Consider the following 21596-nt stretch of genomic DNA (forward strand, 5'->3'; position numbering starts at 1 on the left):
GGTCATCTCAATTTCTTCTTTATTTCAATTATTTTTTTAGGAAGCATATCTTCAACGGAAATATATACACCATTAATTCTCCCTTGATTCTTATAGTAGAGCCCCAGTTCAGGCATCATTTTTCTAACATGCAACAGTTCCCAGAAAGTTTAAATTTTGTAATCAAATTTGAATGAGTTTACCAACTTAGGAAGTGCTGTTATGTGAGGAAGATCGGCAAAAACGAGTACTGTTACAAGCTCTACTCAATGGCTGACCGTACACATTCATCAACCGTTATTCCTTATATTGCTCTCTTATATATTCCACTGCCTTTTTACTCATCTCAATGGTGGAACTGGGATGATGGCTGTAAATAAGTACCAAAAAGATGAGACTCCAGTTCGCATAATACTGACAGGGGCATGCATCATATGATATGGCTGAAAGGGGTAAGTTGTACAAACTTTAGGATACATTTGATACGAATTATAATTCTGAGTTGTGTATTTTCCCCACTAAATAGTAATACTCGGAGACTTAGACTATTAAGACCATTCCAAGATTGGACCTACAACCACCCCAGTTGAATAAATCCATGCCATGAACATGGCGTGGACATGGAAATCACCGCAGGAGTATCCAAGCAAAGTACATGAATTAAAAGCGAAGACATACCAGGAGACAAGCCTTGAGCTATTCACACCAATACATGGAAAAGCATGAAAGAACAAGAAGAAACTTGCAACTGCAATAGCAAATTAGCTAGAGCATTATATATCTGTAGTAATACAGTAAACTTTGCAAAGCAAAGTTTTTCTTCATCAAATTTTGGCTCATAAATATTGGAAAGCTATGACATACACATGACCCATGCTAAAAGCTAACAAACAAGTCAAGGTCTCCAGGAGAGCATGACATGGTAGAATGTCGAATCAACATCTAGTGTCAGCGCTAGCTGCATCATCCCCCGTTGAAGAAAAAAAGCTCCACACAGACACACAATTCTCATCACCTAAACATGAAAACCAAAAAAAAAATTAAACTCACCAGTGAACATAAATTTGAAATTGGCTCAGATATAGTTCAAGTACAAAGTCATAGTAATGTTAGAGCAACCCAAGCAAGGGGGCTAGGACTACAATAACTGGTTAAACATAGCAAATGTCCTGAAATAAGACAACCAAGCAATGTAAATCATAAGAAGTGGGCAGAGTGCAAAATTAGCATCAGGGATATTAACAAAAAAATGAATGATAATTATAATCACTTGAGGAGGAAGTATGATAATAAGGATAATGTATTGAAGGACTTGGGATCATTTGAATACCACTCAAACCGTTATACGCTTCAGAGTCATCCAGACCTCCATATCGCCGGTGCCCTGACGAAGTGGCCGCCATTGGAAGAAAGGGGTGGAAAGCTAAGCCATTTATGGTGTCTGAAAAACTCAAGTACCAACATAAGAGAGATTTATGATATTATAATATGAAAACATCACATAAAGTACAAGCAAATGGGGCCCGGGAATGAGAGAACACCTAATGCAGCTCGAAAGCTTGATACCCACTGCCCTGTCTGGAGATCATAAATATGCACCAGACCATCCTTAACAAAAGAATTAACAAAACAAGGGATCAAATGTTTGTTAAACAGACTGCATGAATAAAATATATAAAAAGCTAAACTGGTACCTGACCACCAGTTCCAAGATATCGACCAAGAGGCTCAATATCAAATTGTATCCTCTGATTGGTGCCTTCAGATGATCGGTAAAGTCTAACAAGATGTAGAAGAGAAGTGAGGGAAAACCATCAAATCACATTCTTAACATAGTCTGCCGACTGATATGTTGATTATAATAGAGGAGAAATTTGACTAAAACAGCAACACAAGAATCAAAAGATGTTTTCTGGTGCCTGGAATTAATTTATAAGAGTGATTCTCAGTTCCCATTTATGTATACATCCTCTAGGTTTTTGGACTAGAACATTTTTAAGGATTTTCAGTGTTCCCCTTTTCATATAGAGTTCCAGAGAGAAAAACAAAAACGTACTTGTAGACAATATCAACAGTTTTGCGTATATCCCAGCATAGCACATAAGGATCCTGCAGGAAATTTAACAAAACATTTATCAAAGACTTATATATTTTGCATTAGAATTGCATGCATGAGACAACAAATGTGGTGTACTGTACCTTACGGCCCCCAGTATACAAATAGTTTCCATCTTTAGAAAACTGAACCTGAAAGATGCATGATTTGAATGATTAATCAGTTTTAGGAACTGAGAAAGCTCAAGCTACGGAATGACAATTATACCAACTTACTTGTGTGACACCACCTTCTTGGCCATGCAACACATACAGTAGTTCCATATTATCTTCTCTGTATATAGCAGTAGTTTGGCTGTAGGAACCCGCAGCAAGCATTCCAGAACAAGTGGGAGAAAAAGCAATTGAAGATATAATACCTGACAAGAAAAGAGAACAAGCACACATAAAGCCTATTATTGCGCAATAGGTTCAATGCATAGAGCTGGATGGTCAGTCAATTAGTAAAATAGAAATCTCATAAAAGAACCTGATTGCCCTTCTTTATTTCCTAAAAGAGTCGAGTATTGCTGAAAATCTCTCCCTGGGCGATGAACCTCAAATACTCTAATAGTTTTGTTGTATCCAGCAAATATCCTGTATTTGGGGAAATATCAGTCACTGTTATAATCAAATAAGATAGAAACTGTATCAATACTACAAAAACAACTATGAGATAAACATAACACCAGCATCACTTATCAACACAAATTGCTGAAATAACAATCACTGAATTGGTTCACAAATGATATCTTTACATTGATGCTTACTTGTTTCCATTAGGGTTGAAGCCAATTGAAAAGGCAGCAGTAATCTCATCCATGGCGTCATAGGCCCGATATGTGCAGCGTAGCTGAAATTTCCGTTTCAACAGTACTTGTCACAGACAGTAAACAGCAGAGAAAGAAGTGTATAGACAGACCGAGCAGACAAGTATCAAATTATAACTCAAACAAACATATATAAGGGCATGACCACCAGATGACAGCACCTGTCCAGTATTAGCATCCCAAAGATGAATAGGATGGTCTCGCGTAGAAGTAGCGAATACACATAGATCTGGGTCTGAAATATCAAACTAGCAACATGGTAACCTCTACTTTCAAAAACTTCATCATAATTGGAATTATAAATCATGTCATGAAGATATACTTGAAGAAGACATGTATGGATACCAGCAATAGTCGTATACAGATTCTCCTTCACTCACAACGAGGTTTGCCCCATATGAGTCTGCAAGCAAGCTGAATGCATTAAGACGGCATTGTCCAGAAAGAATAAATATTGCACCGTAAGAGGGGAAGGACAAGGGAGATGGTTTGAAATCACTTGCCATTTCAATGTGTAAACAGATTCACAAAATACTTCCCTTAAATGTGTCAAATACACGGCAAGTCAGATGCTAGTATGCATTTTGGAGTTAAGAAAAGCAATCGACTACCACTTTTTTAAAAAACTTATCACAAGCATGACACTAGAATTTCCAGAGTTCAAGAAAAGTACGCCACCAGAATCTGGCACAGACTGTGAATCATTTATAGAGCTCCCATCCGAATCATAAGGCCTAATGCAAAAAGAAAAGGAAAACATAATAAACAATCAGTACGCAACAACCAAAAAGAAAAAAAATGAAAGAGAGGAACATCCAAGACTTCCACGTCAGGAATAACAGACTTACAAACTGAAAATTCGTAGGGAATTATCATCAGAACAAGTCAAGAAGCAAGAACCATCTGGCGACCTATTAACAGAAAACCAACAAGATATTGCTGCAGTAAGAGAAGCACTCCGAAAGAGAAATGATTAGTGCAAAGTGAAATATTTTTCTAAATCCCAAGGAAAACAAAGAAAGAAAAAAAACAAAAATTGGGTAAGTAAAACTACCATTTAACGCCTTTGAGAAAGTTGTTAGGGTTCGAAGAGGTGGTCCTGAACTGCTGAAAGAAATGGTAGGTTCTGTATGGAGCGACACCGTAATGGACCACCGGCCAAGAGTTCACGCCATCCGAGGTTGCTTCTCCGACTCCGTCGGCGGCGGTCTCCGGACTAGGGCGAGGCTGCTCCGCTGCGTCTTCTCCCATTAACTCTGCACAAAGGTGACTGTTTGCCGCCGAAAACAAGAAGACGCCTTTGTTTTGTATATTTATGGACTGGGCCTTCACATCAGGAAATTGAGATTAAAATAAAAGGATAATTACAACTACTCCCATCAAATTTTACCTAATTATACCTAAATTTTTTATAATTTAAAAAATTATATGTAGTACTTTTAATATTTATTCTTGTTCAATAAATAGATTTTTTTATTAACTAAAATTAATAAAAACTATTTATATTAGCAAAAAAAAATAAATTAAAATTTATATTTATCATAAAATGATTTATTACTGATTTACAGGTCAAATAAAAATTTGTTGTTCAAACTACCCGTGTACATCTTGATACTCGCTATTGCATATGAATAAGTACATCTTCTTTCTTATAACGGTAATTTGGCCGGATGAAATTATTTTACGTACAATAAGTCAGTAGTAAGTCAATTTGGAGTAAATATAAATTTTTATTTAATTTTTTTGCTAATATCAGCAAAATTTATGAATTTTTTAATTAACAGATTTATTTTTTGGACTTGAACAAATATCGGGTACTAGATGTAATTTTAAAATCATATGGGGTTTACGTATAACTAAACTAAACCTCAGAGGAAGACAGTGTAATTATCCCTAAAACAAAAATATTTTAGGGTAGAAAATAATGATATTATTAGAATATTTAATTTTTTTATCCTTTAGTAATTTGTAAGGGTTGTGTTTGTAACACTAGAAGAAATATAACTTCTTGTTATGATTATTGGAAAAAATGCAATTTACCCCCTTATGATTTGAAAAATAAGCAAAAAAAAACCTTTGTAAAAAATAAAATAGCAAATTATCCCTTGTGTTTTGGAAAAATAAGCAAATTGCCCCCTATCTAAACCATAAATAGGGGGGTAATTTGCTTCATTTTTTGAAACACATGGGGGTAATTTGATAATTCTTTTTTCATAGGGGAGAATTTGTTCATTTCACATATCACAGGGGATTAAATTGCATTCAACTGCATGATTATTGGTTCATTATTATGGTTAAAATTAAACAATTATGGTAAATATCAATTAACGATGCTTGCGCAACGATCTGTTAGACATGTCAAAATATTAGCTACAACTAAAAATTATGAAAAATATTTTGGCCATGGTACGTAAGCCCATATTGAATGTTGATTAATCTTGGTGAAATCGTATCTTTTTTTATTTGATCGTGGTAAATAATATTGATATATCATAATTTTTAAGTTATAATACTGATTGAATTTATAGCATAGAGAACAATTCCTTTTTTGTAGTAATGTAACGGATTAATATTTATAAAAAGGGATAATTGTAAGATAATATTATTTATATTATGTGTTGGATGCCCATTTATTCTTAATTATATTGTTTAATTTTCATATGTAAAAAATAAATGAAGGGATTGATCTAAAAGCTATTTGAATTAGACAAATAATTAAATATATCTATATTAAATCTCATAATATAATTAGCTCCTATTCTAATTATTTGTAATGAATTTAACAAATTGATGTTCAATTTACTTTGAATTAACAAAACAATATTGTTCCCCTTGTTGATTTTATAATTGAAATTAATTTTTCTAGACATTATAAGAATATATAAGTTAAAATGTGATGCATTAAATAAATAGATAGTCGACACATAATAAGAAATACTTATGCCTTTTCTGATTTTATTTTCGTATTTAATTTTCAAATTTTGAACCAACGATGAAAGTAAAAAAAATTTATTTATTTAGAAATGTAATTATCTCGTCGTTCTCGTCTCAATCATTACTTTTTTATATATTCACTCGACGATAAATTAATATTTTAAATTGTGTTTATATGTGACAATATATGTATATATATTTCTTGCATGCATGTCTAAGGTGAATTACATGACATTTTAACCAAGAATTATATATGACCAAAAAGATAATAAGAAGAAGAAACAAAAACATGGGATGGATATTCATATCAAAATTACATAATCTACAAACTAACCGTAGGGTAATTAATAATTACCCTAAATCAACAAACATATTATCAAATCTACTACTACTTTTTTTCTAGAAAAAAACCTTTTTTTTTTTTTTTTACCCTTTTATGGAGGCTGTAGTAACTCTATGATCTCTACTTGCAATCTGTCTTAAGACCTGCACCGCATGCATGCATCATATGCCTCATGCTTTACATAGTGTTTTATCATCAGCCCCCTAAGAATCTCCATCTCAGCTATGAAAATATTATGAATCAACTCTTCAAGTGAAGGGTGAAGGTTGAATCAGGCATCGGCGGGTGGTGGTGGTGGTGGTGCCGGCACGGGCAAGTCCTTGACGATGCCGCAGAGCAGTTGGCCTTCAGGCAATAAGTATTCGTCGCGGAGGGAATGTTCGGGGGAGACGACGCTGAAGTAGAGCTGCTGTCCCAAGTAGTTTCTCTCCAGGGAAACTGACCTCAAGTTCCACATGCCGCAGTTGTCCAGGGTGGTCATGATGGCTGCCCAGCTGTTGGGATATACCTGGATTGTGTGCCTGCTTATTGCGTCTATCAAGTTGTAGTTGGCCCTTTTTGCTGGTGCCCATCTCCCTGGTTCAATCCTGTTGCAAATATCATGCATGCATGTATTAGTTAGTCTGTGTGTGCGTGTGTGTATGTGTGTGAATTTATAACATCAAATCTTGGAAAAAGTTGTGGTTTATTTAATAGATGTAACGGTGTCTGTGTGTCGGATACGTTTGTGGTTGTTTTAGTACTTACGCGACAGCAAAGAAAGAGTAGCCATCCAAGTGCCAAGACTGAATACTCTTCTCATGGTTCTCAAATATGATCTCAATAAAGTTGCGGAAAGTCCCATTGACAACATTGGGAGCAATGGTGATATGATCCTCGGCGTCCGCTGATGGTTCATCCTTAATGAGGTCATACTTGAACACTTTGTCAGAAACACCAAAGTACTCAGCGAGCTTCAAGGGCGTCTCGGGGTCGGTGTGTGAGACTCCATTCACAGCATACCTGAGCTTGTCCTCACCCCTGCTTGCTGAATTCACAATCTTGATTGTGCGTGTGATGTTGATTTTTCCGTAGTGGTATGAGCCCTGAGGATTAGGCCTGGCTGCGCTGGCTGTCAGGTTCCAGCGCAGGGAACGGAACTGGTTGATGGACCAGGCAATTCCCTCTGGAGCATTCCCTGGAGCAGCCGGCAGCTCTGTTGAGGCTGGAATGTTGCTGCCTTCATAGTGGATGGTGCCGGTGGTGGTCAGCACGGTCTTTGTGAACCGTGTCGAGACAACAAAGGCATAGTCCTTAGGTGTCTGATCAGCAGTCACCAACACAGAGTTGCATTGGCCCAAGTGGATATCAAGTGAATCATACACATTCTGAACAGTGTGTGAGCCTTCAATCTCCACCAGCTTCATGGTATGCCCCTGAATCCTCACATTCACCGAGTTCTTCATCCCGACATTGCAAATCCTATACCTGTAGGTCTTGCCAGGGATGAGGTTCCACTTGGGAGCCTCATTGCCACTCTTGCCGTTGATGACCACACCGTCAGGCCTGCCAAGGCTGCGGCCGCTGTCCAAGAACTTCTTCAACGTAACATGGCCTTTGGAGTACCAATCGCCCACGAGCACATTAAACTCAGCCTCAGGGGAATTGAATGGAATGGGGATCAAGTTACGACTGTGGACATTAATGGGGCCGTAGCCACCAGCAGCACGGTGGAGAGCGGTGGTGGGGAAGTAGTAGTAACTACCAATCTGGTCCTTGACCTGGAACTGGTAAGTATAGTTGGTGCCAGGGGGAATAGGGCAGTTGGTACCTAAAGTGCCATCTTGCCAAGAATTCTTCCTCTGTTGAATGCCGTTCCAAGTGAAGAGCAAGGGCTCGTCGAGGTTATTGAAGACGTTAACAACGATGTTGTTGTTAGAGGTGCAATTGATCCAGGGACCGGGGAACTGGCCGTTGATGGTGATGACCTGTTGAGGGACACCCATAGGGGAGAGAGTGGCATAGTTAACATTCCAGGTGAAGAACAAGTAAGGGTCACCAGATTGCACAAAACCACAGAGGGGTGAGATGATGAGTGCAATTAGAGGCAACAAGTAAGGCTTGCCCATGGCTGTAAATTTAAACTCTTCTCCTAAGAGAGGAGGAGATATTAATAAATATAAAATATAAATAAATATTTACAAATAAAAAACAAGTGTGTGTAGAAGAAGAGAAGGGGGGAGGAATGAGAGAATTGATGATTGAGAAAGGGGAATGGAGAGGGTGTTTTATAAGTGAAAGGGGAGGAGAGTTTGGAGGACCAAATCCTCTCTTCTTTCCTTTATTTCCTCCCCATCAGACATCACTTGTCTTAATTTGGCTTCTAAACTTTCCTGCCATACACGTGTCACACACCCACCTCTCTGTTGAATTTTTATTTCTAACTAATTTCTTTTATGATTCACTTAATCATGTTTTTATATCTCTATTGGTATTGTAATGTATGAAATACACTCTTTTGTGATAATACCATAGAGAAGTTGAATCTGTATTCTAAATTTTGAAAATTTATAATCTAAAATTAAAACTTTTCAATCTATACCTAAGTTTCATAATCGAATTTAGATAGTTCGATTAAATGAAAAGAATATCTATAATGATGAAAAATTTTGATTTCGTAAGACTTGACTATTAACACAAGTTATTTAATGATAAACTTTTTTATATATCGACAAATAATGATAGTAGAAAGTATCAAAGTAAGAATATAATAATTTTGATAGCTAAATATGAAAATTAAATTCAATTTATTCAAATACATAAGTATATATATATCAATAGAAATTTATGCAATTTCTGTTTGTGATACTTTTTATTTTTTATTTTAATATCTAAATGTAAAATGACCGGTGTATAAAAAAGTTAATAAATAATATGACTTGAGTACCAAAGCTATTAGTAGTAAAACTCATGTACTAATTGAGTCATTTGTAATTACAATTTGTTTTAACCATTTTAACAGCCACACATTATTGGTTGCTAGAGAATCAAAGTTTATTTGCCAATTAATTACAAAATGTTATGGTTCTTACATATAATTTCTTAAGAAGTAATTCGATAGATTATGCACCTTTCTTTCCTAGTTATACCAAAAAAGGATACAACAGATTGATCCAATCTATTTTTGAAATAAACAACTCACACACTCTCCCTTTCTAAAAAAGATCAATACACCAATCACTACACTTAAATTTATTGAATTTGTTGCTAAAATATCAGTATTAAATCCAAAACTCCCAACAGATGGCCGATGGCCCAAAAAAACGAAACAATCGGTTACATGTTTCATACAATCTCCTCTTATAGATAGACTAAAGAATCGACCAAAGTTCTCTTTTTTATCACTTTGCCCCTCTTTTTTATTTATTTTTTTTTTCTTTTTCGAAATCGAGTCAGAAAATATTCGAGTTATAAAGTATGAACTATGAACTATCCCTTGATTGTTGCAACACCTCATAAAATGGGTGTCCCTTGGACTACGAACTGGAAGGATCAAAGGGTCGATATGCTAATTCCTAATCCGCAAATCAGCCCTACTCATGCGGCAAAATAACATTAACAACAAAACTCGTCTACCAAAATAAATTTTACTCGATCTATTTAATCAGATTACACACTCCTAGAGTACATGTAAACGAGTAAGACAAATATCATATTGCAATTCCCATTGGGAAAAACAAAACATTATAGTCCCAGAGCTACGGAAACATTGCTACTGACATTTGAAACAAAACAAAAGAGTACCTTGATGTCAAATTGGACTATAAACATTGACCACCAAAATCAAAATTTAGACTGTCCTAATACAGAGGTGCAAATGAAATAGTAAGAATTAATGACAGCTGAATCAATTAACTTTAAGAAAGAAGGGGGGAGGGGGAGAGACGACAGGGAAGAAGAAAAGAAAAGGCAAAAAAAACACAGGAAAGCTCACTTTGCACAAGCAAGCTCAATATTTGAACCACCTTCTTCGTCCACAAGGTCACTAGACATGGCGGAAGGTATTCTGTGGCGTTTCAGTATACGCGTTGTTGCCATTTTTGCAGAATTATAGTTCAAAACAATCACCCTATCATCATCCAAATCGAATCTTACATTATCTCTGCTACTATTCTCTACAAGTTGTCGCAAATGTTTCAAGTTGTCGACTTCTATGCCATTGACCTTCTTCACCTGCAAAATGGCCCAATCATTTTCAGAAACAAACGTGTGATTAAGGCAGATGGTGCTCATCAAGCACACAGTGAGAGCACAAAAACCAGCTGCTCAGTATTACTTTGAAGAAATCAATTTTCAAATAATCATTAAATAATATTCATAATTCTACATCTATGTGCTCTCTTGGAGAGTTGCCTTTATTGCACATCTAGAGGGAGACTATTAGATTAATACATGCAATTGTTTCAGAAAACAACATAGCCAACCAACCAATTGTCAACCACGCAAGGCGCACAAAATATGAGAAGAATGTCATCACTAGAGATAAGCTCAATGATTGGAAATATCACAGATACTAATGGCAGCTATATCATACCTGTAAATCAGAAAGGCGCTCGTAACCCGTATTGATGTCATCCATTAGTACCTGTATCAAATTAAGAAAGTTTGTTGAGGTACAAGAAAATTAATGTTGACAACAGCAAAAATAGTGCTTAGACGTGTCCTGCCAATCCGTCTCTGAATTAGCAGAGAGATAAAATTTGTTAAAATTGTAGGACTTAATTGAGGGAAAAGCTAAATTGTTGAAAGAACTTCATGATTAAATTACTCTTGTTCCAGTCAGATTGAGAACAAGAATTGAACCTGAACCACGAAAATAGCAGGTACCTGTGAGAGGATAACAAGTTGTTGACCGGTTTTCTGAGGCAGCTCTCTAAGCGCTCGTTCACACAATCGACGAGGTGATGTATTATACCAATCTTCTCCATACTCATGCAGATAAGGTTGCGTTAATGGTACAAACACAAGACCAGCAAAAATGAAGTAGCTTGGAAGCTTATCAAATTGATGAACTGGAACAAGAGGCTGCAACTGCATATGAAAGAAATTATGCACATCCGCTGAGATCATAGTTGAACAAAGATAAGGATACAATATCTTTTAAGATATGAAAGTTAAACCTTGAAACTATCTAAAGTATGATCTTTCTCAGGACAATAGATTACTCCAAATGTTCCATAAAATCATGCCAAAAGTTGTTGGTAGCAGGGTAATTTTTGCTGCCAGTCACCTTTGAGAAACAGAAAGATACAATCAATGCAAGACAACTGAAAGTAAGAGACAGGGTTGCTACGAATTGATTGTCTATTAAAAAGTGGTGTAATTTATTCCTCCTGCTAGAAATATTTCTTTGCTGCAGCAAAAGTAGATAATGGAGTCAAATCCTTTTAACGCTTATACAACAATTTTGTTGTTTGAAAATAGTATTAACTTACCAAAAGTCCAAGACACTAAAAACATTACATAAACCCAAATAAAAAAAGGAAAAATCAAGAAAACAAAATTGCATGTTATTACCATAGATAAAATGCATAGTTACTAGTTCACACAACACACCACTCAGATTTACCAAAACGCCAGAAATATCAGGAGCCCAAAAGAGAGAAGAGGAACTACACCATGTGTTCCACCAATGATATAACGTGAATCAATCAGGTGATTAACACCACAGTCCAATGAGCAGAAATTTCATGCATGAGAACACTTCTCTTGGAAGTCCTATGTTGTAGCAAGAACACCAAAGAGTATGTCAATGGCACTAGTATTTCAAATATGCAAACTGCACTACTATGACAACCATGACCTCACACTGCAGCTACCCTTTATTACTGAGCACATGTCGTTATCCACTCTAACATAAGTAATATCAGTTGAAAACATCAAATATCAGTAGCCCACACAGATTTATAAGCAACATCAGTGGTCGCATGCTATATTTTAATAACCCATAGAAGAAACTTTACTTACTGGACGAAGTGTAATAGTGAACTCATGCTCTTTGCCATCTCTCAATACTTTAACTCGGGCAGTATCATTAGGTCTCTTCATAGAGACTAAATGATCAAATGTTATTCGCTCTCTATTTCGGAAGGGAACTGTAAACATAAAGAAACCACTACATTAGATAATGGACATTAAACCAGTCTTTCACTGACAGCAAGTTCAAGTAATCATGTATTCATTTACCCAACATAAGATACCAAGGGCAAGAAATCAGCCAGGTAACCAGAGAGCTTGAAATATTTGAAAACATCCATACACAAACAGAGACAAAAAGGGGCAAATTCAAATGTACCTGATCCATCATTTGCTATGGGCACTCCATCAAATGAAAGGATGATATCATCCTTTTTCAGAACTCTATATGCATCAGAGGTCGGGTTAATTCTACTTACAAGTACCCCAGTTAAACCAGGAGGCATGTGAAAGTGTTCCCGAAGTTGTGCATTTTCAGTAGGTTGGCAGGACAAACCCATTGAGCAGAATCCAACATAATCTCCAGTTTCTTCAACACCTTCAATGAAATGCTTAATCACAGGAACAGGAATAATGTAACTGCAAACAAACCAAAGTAGCAATCTTAATATACAAATCAGTTTGCCGAGATGATAATCAAATTCTTTAAGAACAAATGCAAATGATTCAGCCTGGAATCACCCATGATGCTGTGACCTTTAACAAAATATTGAACCCATACTTTAACAATCAGATAAAAGAGTAGCACTCAAAAAAGCCAAATCTGAAAAAGCTTAGTCCTGTACACTAATCATCAACAATGACTAGTTTATGATCATTTACAATTTTACACATGATTATTTTATGCCTGGGCACTAGAATGCTTGCTTAATAAGAAGCAAAAAGATTTGCAGAGACTTTTACAGGTCCGAGAGGTAAAATTTAAGTTGACATATAGTATAGGTCTCAACAACCAAGGATGTCGTCAGGTTTTATTCTCATGTCTAATTTGGCGTAAAACATGTCTACTTTAAAGGAAAAATTGCTCGTTTAACTGAATGAATAACTTCACTTGAGCACACACAATGACGCCCGAAGTAGTCCAGCAAAGCATAAAACAGAGGATATAACCTGGTCGGTATTTTGTTTCTGTTTATTCATGTTTTACTACAGAAAAAAGGACTAAGGAATCACCACTGATTTCATCTTAAAGGAAAGTTTAGAAGGGTAGAATTTCCTCTTAACTCCCATAAGGAACTCAAAGGCCTGAGGATGGATATATAACAAGTCCTTCCATGGATGGGAATCAAGCAGGCATCTCTGCCTGAATTTGTGACAAAAAGTATGTCACAGATCTAGGCATTGACTCGTTGACATAGGAAAAGATAAACACAGTCGCTAGTCCTGTCAAAATGCAGTTCTGGCACGTGCAGCAATAAGAGATAAACACTAGGTGCTGCCTATTGCCAAATAAAATAAAGTCATAAGATCCAGATACTTGCCCAATATTCTCGGCATTAGAAAGGTTTTGAAATGCTACTCCTGCAACTTTGTCACCCATTATTGCTGGGCCTCCACTATTCCCTGGATTTATAGCGGCATCTATCTGTATTGCTAACAGCTGGGTTGCACCATGTACATATTGTGTTGGTTCAACCCTGGAGACAACACCTTTCGTAACTGAAATGTTATCTCCACCTGCAGACAAGTATTCATTGGGAAAATTTTGTAATGGAATTGGCAGAAGCATATGACGTATAATCGTACATGACAAACCAGCATATGAACAATAAGAGGAAAGGAGAGTCATAAAAATACTTCATTATTGTCACAGTAGGGACAAATGGGAAACCCTCAAGCAACCATGATGACAAATAGTTTCCAAATGAAACCATAAAATGATGCAAGATCTGTTAGAAAACAATCCACTTGAATGTGTATTACCGTAGTAAGTAACTTAAATAGTAAATCAAACTTAAAATAACAACGACGCAAAGGTCACATTACAACTTCTCCAGGGTATTTGTGTACAAGGAGCAAAATTTTCAAATTTATCTTTCAAGCAAAACATTTATACACATGCAGTGCTCACAGCTGCTTACGCCTTAATGCTTTTGAAAATTTTGAACTAATTGAAGAGAGTCTGAAATACAACTTTGCACCGTTAAAAGCAAGGGTACTTCATAGCGTATAACTTTGGTCAGATTCCTCTACAAGACAGTGCTCCTAGTGCAAGTTCTCTGGCCAGTAGGGAAATCTTCCTTATTCAAAAGTTGTCCGTTTATATCTAATGCAATGCCTTGAGAGAGACAAATGTAACATTACCTTGAGGATAACCAACAACAGCAACAGCTTCTTGGAGAAAGGGAATGTCACCAAGCTCCAAACAGTTCATTCCTTCCCAGAATTCTTCATTTTCAACTACCAGGATAGCCAAATCACATTCATGACCAACAGCCTGGACCTCTGCTCTATATTTGTTTGGAGAGCCGTGCTTTCTAACAAGGACAAACGTATGATCAGCCACAACATGGGCATTTGTCAGGATTCTCCTTCCAGAAATAATAAATCCTGCAGTGAATTCACAGAAATGCCAGATTCATGAGTATGATATTGCATCACTATCTAGATAATTTCATACTTGTTTAGTTTACACATTAGCCAAGTAACAGAGACTGAGGTTTAACACTATTAAATTTTTGCTAAACCAGACATTTATCGTGGCATCCCTCTTACAGAAAAGAATACAATTAATTCCTCAAATGCAAGAACATATTTTACGGAATAAATGACCAACTTCCGTAAGTTGTACAAGATTGACCGCGTATATACAGAAACGTCAACTATCAAACTATGACTCAAGGTCTGATCCAGATATGCAACAGCAAGTTTTTCAACCAGTCTAGCATTATACTTTCAGCAACTACTGCCAGTGTAAGGAAATGGATCGGGTTAAGATGGATAACAGGTGGAATATGAAGGCGATAAAAGACACACGAATTTGTTAACCCAGTTTGGATATAAATCCTACGTCTGGGGGCGATACCAAGCCAGGAGAAAACACTCAAAGAGGAGGAAAATTGAGGAGTACAACACACACACACTTGTATGCAAGTCTTCACCACACGTGAAAAACAACACTCACCCTCGTCTCAACTCTTTCTTTTCTCTCTACTCTATTCTACTTTGCTCTATAAAACAATGCTAATAAGAGTAGTATATATAGCCATGACTTATCCTTTTTCCAACTCAACTTGGGATTTCTAAGTTGAATGAGGTTATCCTTCTCCAACTCAACTTTGAATCGGGTTATCCTTCTCCAACTCAACTTGGGAATTCTAAGTTGAATCAGGTTATCCTTTTCTTCTTCAAATCAATCTTCACAACTTAACAATCTCCCACTTGAAGATTGATTAGCTTTTCTCCACTTCTTTCTTGGTACCGCCGGGTTTGTCCACTCTAGTCATCAAGGCCAGTCGAAGCCGTACACAGCTTCAACTTCGCCATCGCAACCGCCTTGGTCAGCATGTCCGCAGGATTCTTTTCTCCTTGGATCTTCTCCAGCTGCAGTGCCTTCTTCTCCAGAAGTTGTCGGATGAAATGGTACTTGATCTCGATGTGCTTTGTCCGCGAATGGAACGCGGGATTCTTTGCCAGATGGATCGCACTCTGGCTATCGCTATGAAGAATCACATCTGCCTGAGGTTTCCCTAATTCACCCAACAAGTGTTGCAGCCAAATGAGCTCCTTAGCTGCCTCAGTAACTGCCACGTACTCAGCTTCCGTCGTGGACAGTGTGACAACCTTCTGCAACTTTGAGACCCAGGATACGGCTGTACCGCCATATGTGAACACGTACCCTGTAGTGCTCCTCCTTTTGTCATAGTCACTCCCTGCAAAATCAGCGTCAACAAACCCAAACAAGGTAAGCTTGCCCTTACCAAACACCAATGCTCGGTCCTTAGTACCCCTCAGGTACCTAAGAATTCATTTCACAGCTTCCCAGTGCATCACTCCTGGATTGCTCATAAAACGGCTAACTACTCCCACTGCATGTGCTATATCCGGTCGAGTACAGATCATAGCATACATCAGGCTCCCAATTGCTGAGGCATACGGTGTGACTCTCATCTTTGCACGTTCGGAGTCAGTCTGGGGCGAATCACTGTTGGATAGTTTGAACTGATTTCCCAATGGCGTTCCAACCGGTTTTGCATTTTCCATCTTGAATCTGCATAATACCTTCTCAATATAATCAGATTGAGATAACCATAATTTACCAATACCTTTGTCCCTTGTGATTTTCATGCCCAATATCTGTCTTGCTTCGCCAAGATCTTTCATGTCAAACTTCCTCGATAACTGATCCTTGAGCCTATTGATCTCCTTGACATTTGATCCTGCTATCAACATGTCATCAACATACAGGAGTAGAATGATAAAAAACTCATCGAACCTCTTCACGTAGCAGCAATGATCAGCATTGCATCTAGAGAAACCTATCTCTAGCATGAAGTTGTCAAACTTCCTGTACCACTGCCGCGGAGCCTGTTTCAATCCATACAGGCTTTTCTTCAGGCGACACACCTGCTGATCATCTCCATTATACCCCTCTGGTTGTACCATGTATATCTCCTCCTCAAGATCCCCGTGTAGGAAGGCTGTCTTTACATCCATCTGTTGTAACTCCAAGTTCTCTGCCGCTACCATGCTCAACACAAGACGAATAGTAGTTAACTTGACAACAGGTGTAAAAACATCAGTAAAGTCAATACCGTATCTTTGTTGGAATCCCTTTACTACGAGTCTTGCCTTGTACCGCTTCTTCCCGTCTGATTCTTCCTTAACCCGATAGACCCATCTGTTCTGTAGGGCCTTCTTTCCTTTTGGGAGCTGACACAATTCCCATGTGTTGTTTTTCTTCAACGAGTTCATCTCGTCGTTCATCGCAAGCTCCCACTTGCTCTTGTGGACATCATTGACTGCCTCTGCGTAACATTCGGGTTCTCCACAATCAGACAAAAGCAAGTAATAAAGAGAGGGGGAGTACCTATCTGGGGCCCTTCTCAGCCTCGGTTCTCGACCCAGTGCCAAGGGTGTGCTGCTTTCAGTAATCGGTTCCTCCGATACTGGTTCTGGTTCTATCTCCGTCTGTTCGGTTTCGTCCGTCTGAACTCCCACTGAATCCGTATCTGCTGGTCTCATGATCCCGGAATTTGAAATGTCGAGATCAACAAATTCCCTTTCCTTCTTGTCATCGCCCGGGCTTACCTTCCTGTCGTTGTACATTACATCCTCATTGAATATAACATTCCTGCTACGAATTATTTTCCGGTTTTGATCATCCCAGAATCTATACCCAAATTCGTCAGTCCCATACCCAATGAATGTACATTTAATCGACTTAGCATCCAGCTTAGTCCGATCATCGTTCAAAATATAGGCTGAACAACCAAACGTACGTAAGAAAGAAAGATCCACTTTCTTACCACTCCATACCTCTTCTGGTATCCTGTTGTTCAACGGGACAGAAGGCCCTCGATTGATCAAGAAAGCAGCCGTGTTGACTGCATCTGCCCAAAACATCTTTGGTAGTCCGCTCTTCAATCGCATGCATCTCGCACGCTCATTCAGTGTTCTGTTCATCCTCTCAGCAACGCCATTTTGCTGAGGTGTCCCCGGGATTGTTTTCTGCATTCGGATTCCATGGTCGGCGCAGTAATTCTTGATACCTTCACTGCTGTACTCGCCACCATTATCCGATCTGAGACATTTCACTTGTAGACCTGTCTCATTTTCCACTAGTGCCCTCCATCTCCTGAATGTATCAAAGGCATCAGATTTTCTTTTTAAGAAATACACCCATACCTTTCTAGTGGAATCATCGACGAATGTCATGTAGTACGTTGATCCACCAAGAGATGACACTGGTGCTGGCCCCCACAAATCAGTGTGAACAAGCTCCAACTTTTCTTTCCTCGGAGTTCTTCCTGTGGTCAAGAAGCTCACCCGCTTCTGCTTTCCGAACACGCAGTGTTCACAATGACCCACCTCCACCGATTTTAACTCGGGCAACCGTCCTTTCGACTTCAGCACGTTCATTCCTTTCTCGCTCATGTGGCCCAAGCGATTGTGCCACAGGTTAGCCTGCGATACAGTTCCTGCAAAGGGGATGTTTGAACTGGATCCTCCCGCCATGTAGAGCGTTCCCGACTTTAGTCCTCGAGCCAAAGTCATTGCTCCCCGACTGATCTTCCACTTCGCGTCTCCAAACGTCGTGTGGAATCCATCACTATCCAGCTGTCCGACTGAGATCAAGTTCCTTTTCAGTCCTGGTATGTGTCTCACATCATGTAGGGTCCAGCATGACCCATTCGTTGATTTGATCCGCACATCTCCCTTTCCTACAATCTTGAGGGGTTTGTTATCTGCAAGATAAACTAAGCCAAAATCACCTGAGGTGTATGGCTCCATGATGTCTTTGTTGCTGCATGAGTGGAATGAGGCCCCTGAATCCACAACCCAATCATCGGAAGAACTGCTCACACTCAACAAGAGTGCATCCGTGATCTCCTCCGTCGCGGCATTCGCTGTCCGGCCCTCCTTTTCCTTCTTTGGCGCCCGACATTCGCTTTTCATGTGTCCGGACTTCTCGCAGTTCCAGCACACCATCTCCTTCTTGCCCTTGTTCTTCCCCCTGGACCTTGACCTTGACCTTCCACGGTATTTACCCCGTGTGTCAGGTCTCCCTCTGGACTCTGTATGTAGTGCAGAGCCAGATGATCCACCCGTTTGCTTTCTACGGGTTTCCTCGTTCAACATCATGTCCCTGATGTTGTCGAACTTCATCTTCTCCTTCCCAGACGAAGTGCTCACCGAAGTAACAACCACATCCCAACTGTCAGGTAAAGATGAAAGCAAAATTAACGCTTTTACCTCATCATCAAACACGATATCCACAGACGCCAGCTGTGTCGTGAGTTGGTTGAAGTCATTGAGGTGATCGGCCACCGACTTCCTCTCCTCCATCTGCAACCTGAATAGTTTTTTCATCAGCATAACCTTGTTCATTGCTGAGGGTTTCTCGTACATATCGGCAAGAGTCTGTAGGACTTCCTTCGTGCTCTTTGCTCCCTTCACATGATAGGCGACATTTCGAGAGAGCGACAGGATTATTGCGCTCATCGCCTTTCGATCGAGCACCTTCCATTCTTCATCACTCGTCTTCTCGGACTTCTCTGCAAGTGGTTCGTACAAGTCCTTCCCGTACAGGTAGGCCTCCATCTGCATACGCCAAAACCCAAAGTCGGAACCATTGAACCGTTCGACTGGAAACTTTCCCTCCATCTTAACTCCTTGAACCAGGCTCTGATACCAGTTGTAAGGAAATGGATCGGGTTAAGATGGATAACAGGTGGAATATGAAGGCGATAAAAGACACACGAATTTGTTAACCCAGTTTGGATATAAATCCTACGTCTGGGGGCGATACCAAGCCAGGAGAAAACACTCAAAGAGGAGGAAAATTGAGGAGTACAACACACACACACTTGTATGCAAGTCTTCACCACACGTGAAAAACAACACTCACCCTCGTCTCAACTCTTTCTTTTCTCTCTACTCTATTCTACTTTGCTCTATAAAACAATGCTAATAAGAGTAGTATATATAGCCATGACTTATCCTTTTTCCAACTCAACTTGGGATTTCTAAGTTGAATGAGGTTATCCTTCTCCAACTCAACTTTGAATCGGGTTATCCTTCTCCAACTCAACTTGGGAATTCTAAGTTGAATCAGGTTATCCTTTTCTTCTTCAAATCAATCTTCACAACTTAACAGCCAGAACCCAAATTGAATTTTTAAACTTTTTTGCCTTTCCTGCTATGTTTTCCATTTTTCCCTTAAAACACGATGGCGGCATCGTGTCCAATTACCGACCAAAAAGAAAATAAAGTGCAATAATGAAATGTTGATGAAAAGTCAGCTTCCCGTCAATGAAATTCAATGAAAAATAAATACAAACCAGAGCCCATGGATTCACGCTGAGACTTGTTTTGCCAAGGAAGGAAGTAACTAGGACTACTCGCCACCGTAAATATCTTCACCACCGAATCCAACGCCAATTCTATCGCATAATAGGCATCATCCATCGCGGCATTTCGCGTTGCCGCGTAAGCTGCCGCCTCGGCATCGCCTTCACAATTCTCAACACTACTACCACAACTCGAAGCAGCAGTATCCGGAGGAGTTGAAGAATTGGAGGCTGAACAAGCTGAGTAGAACTTAATAGAAGAAAAACGAAAATCACCAACATTATTTGTAGTGCTAAAGTAGGAAACAGCATTGGCATGTCGAATGGGATTATTGAAACGAGAATGGTGAGAAGCGATGGCCGAGCTGCTGCTGCTTCCGCAAAGATGGTTTGCGGAGGACCTTAGCCTCCGGACAGCTGCACGTGCGGCGGCAGCTGATCGGACTCCGAGCATCGTGTCTCGAGCGCGGAGGCGGGAGGCCCTAAAACCTCCGCTTCAGGGTTTTAGGAGAGTATTATCTTTCCCCAACTTCATAGAACGAATAGCTCATTGTCGCATTTGAAATGGATAACTCGTGTTTTTTTGTCTCCAACAGAAGTGTTTTCCTTTATTTGTTTTCTTTTACTTTTTTTTCCCCCAAAAAAACTACTTTATTTGTTGTTGAAAAACTACACCCAATGTACATTACACTGGGCAGTTGAATGATCGACACATACCTCATTTTTTTTATTTTTAGTATACGTTATTGGTGCATTCAATACACAAAACACCAAATATAACTTATATTTAATTTCAATGTAAAGCTCGAGTGACCTCAAAGTAGACATTCGGGCCCATCTGTTGAAGATGGACTTTGTCACTTTAGTTGCAACAAGGAGAAGGAATATGTCCGAAAGCCCTAATCACAAAAAATGATAAAAACTCAAGTTTGATGCAACGTGATATCAAGAGGGACATGTGTTTGCACCCGTTCGACGAAAAAAGAAGAATGTGGATAGTCTATATGTCCAATTGAATAATTATTTACTATTCTCAAATTCAAATTCATCAATACAAAGGCAGCCTAATTGTTTTCATCATTAAATTTGTCTAATATATTGATTTAATCATCAAAAGTAAAAATATTTTTTATTCTCTTTCTCTCTTTTTTATAAATCAATCCTTCCTTATATAAAAAATTTATCGTCTGATACCCCCATTTTATAATGTTGAAATTTAATAAGTATTGTATTGATAAAAAAAAAAATAGAGATAGTTTTGTGTGCAGTGATGTTGATGTTTTTTAGGGGTGTGTGTGTGTAATTTTTTAGAACGTATGGGTGGTTGTGTAATTGATATTGACGTTTTTAAGGAGTAAATACGTAATAATTCAAAAGGCAGAGATGATC

General features: G+C 38.6%; 3 protein-coding genes across 3 annotated transcripts; all 3 read right to left on the reverse strand.

Annotated features, from left to right (window-relative positions):
* Positions 1 to 702: 702 nt before the first annotated feature.
* LOC105161177 (Transducin/WD40 repeat-like superfamily protein) lies at positions 703 to 4232 on the reverse strand. The gene is made up of 14 exons (XM_011078787.3): positions 3958 to 4232; positions 3752 to 3814; positions 3582 to 3637; positions 3226 to 3306; positions 3065 to 3138; positions 2844 to 2926; positions 2564 to 2670; positions 2311 to 2453; positions 2179 to 2226; positions 2036 to 2088; positions 1674 to 1758; positions 1521 to 1587; positions 1310 to 1420; positions 703 to 994 (listed from the first exon to the last, which is right to left on the reverse strand). The coding sequence occupies exons 1-14, from the start codon at positions 4152 to 4154 to the stop codon at positions 915 to 917; spliced, it is 1248 nt and encodes a 415-aa protein (XP_011077089.1). The 5' UTR covers positions 4155 to 4232; the 3' UTR covers positions 703 to 914.
* Positions 4233 to 6136: 1904 nt separating this feature from the next.
* On the reverse strand, positions 6137 to 8407 carry LOC105161178 (L-ascorbate oxidase homolog). The gene is made up of 2 exons (XM_011078788.3): positions 6928 to 8407; positions 6137 to 6767 (listed from the first exon to the last, which is right to left on the reverse strand). Exons 1-2 carry the CDS (start codon positions 8286 to 8288, stop codon positions 6452 to 6454), a joined length of 1677 nt encoding a protein of 558 aa, XP_011077090.1. The 5' UTR covers positions 8289 to 8407; the 3' UTR covers positions 6137 to 6451.
* Positions 8408 to 9850: 1443 nt separating this feature from the next.
* On the reverse strand, positions 9851 to 20757 carry LOC105161179 (protease Do-like 10, mitochondrial). The gene is made up of 8 exons (XM_088879653.1): positions 20199 to 20757; positions 14500 to 14745; positions 13677 to 13872; positions 12515 to 12774; positions 12187 to 12314; positions 11043 to 11250; positions 10754 to 10800; positions 9851 to 10392 (listed from the first exon to the last, which is right to left on the reverse strand). Exons 1-8 carry the CDS (start codon positions 20659 to 20661, stop codon positions 10150 to 10152), a joined length of 1791 nt encoding a protein of 596 aa, XP_088735779.1. The 5' UTR covers positions 20662 to 20757; the 3' UTR covers positions 9851 to 10149.
* Positions 20758 to 21596: the final 839 nt, after the last annotated feature.

The sequence above is a fragment of the Sesamum indicum genome, linkage group LG4 (assembly GCF_026168435.1).
Source record: "Sesamum indicum cultivar Baizhima isolate 11 linkage group LG4, ASM2616843v1, whole genome shotgun sequence".
NCBI lineage: Eukaryota > Viridiplantae > Streptophyta > Magnoliopsida > Lamiales > Pedaliaceae > Sesamum > Sesamum indicum.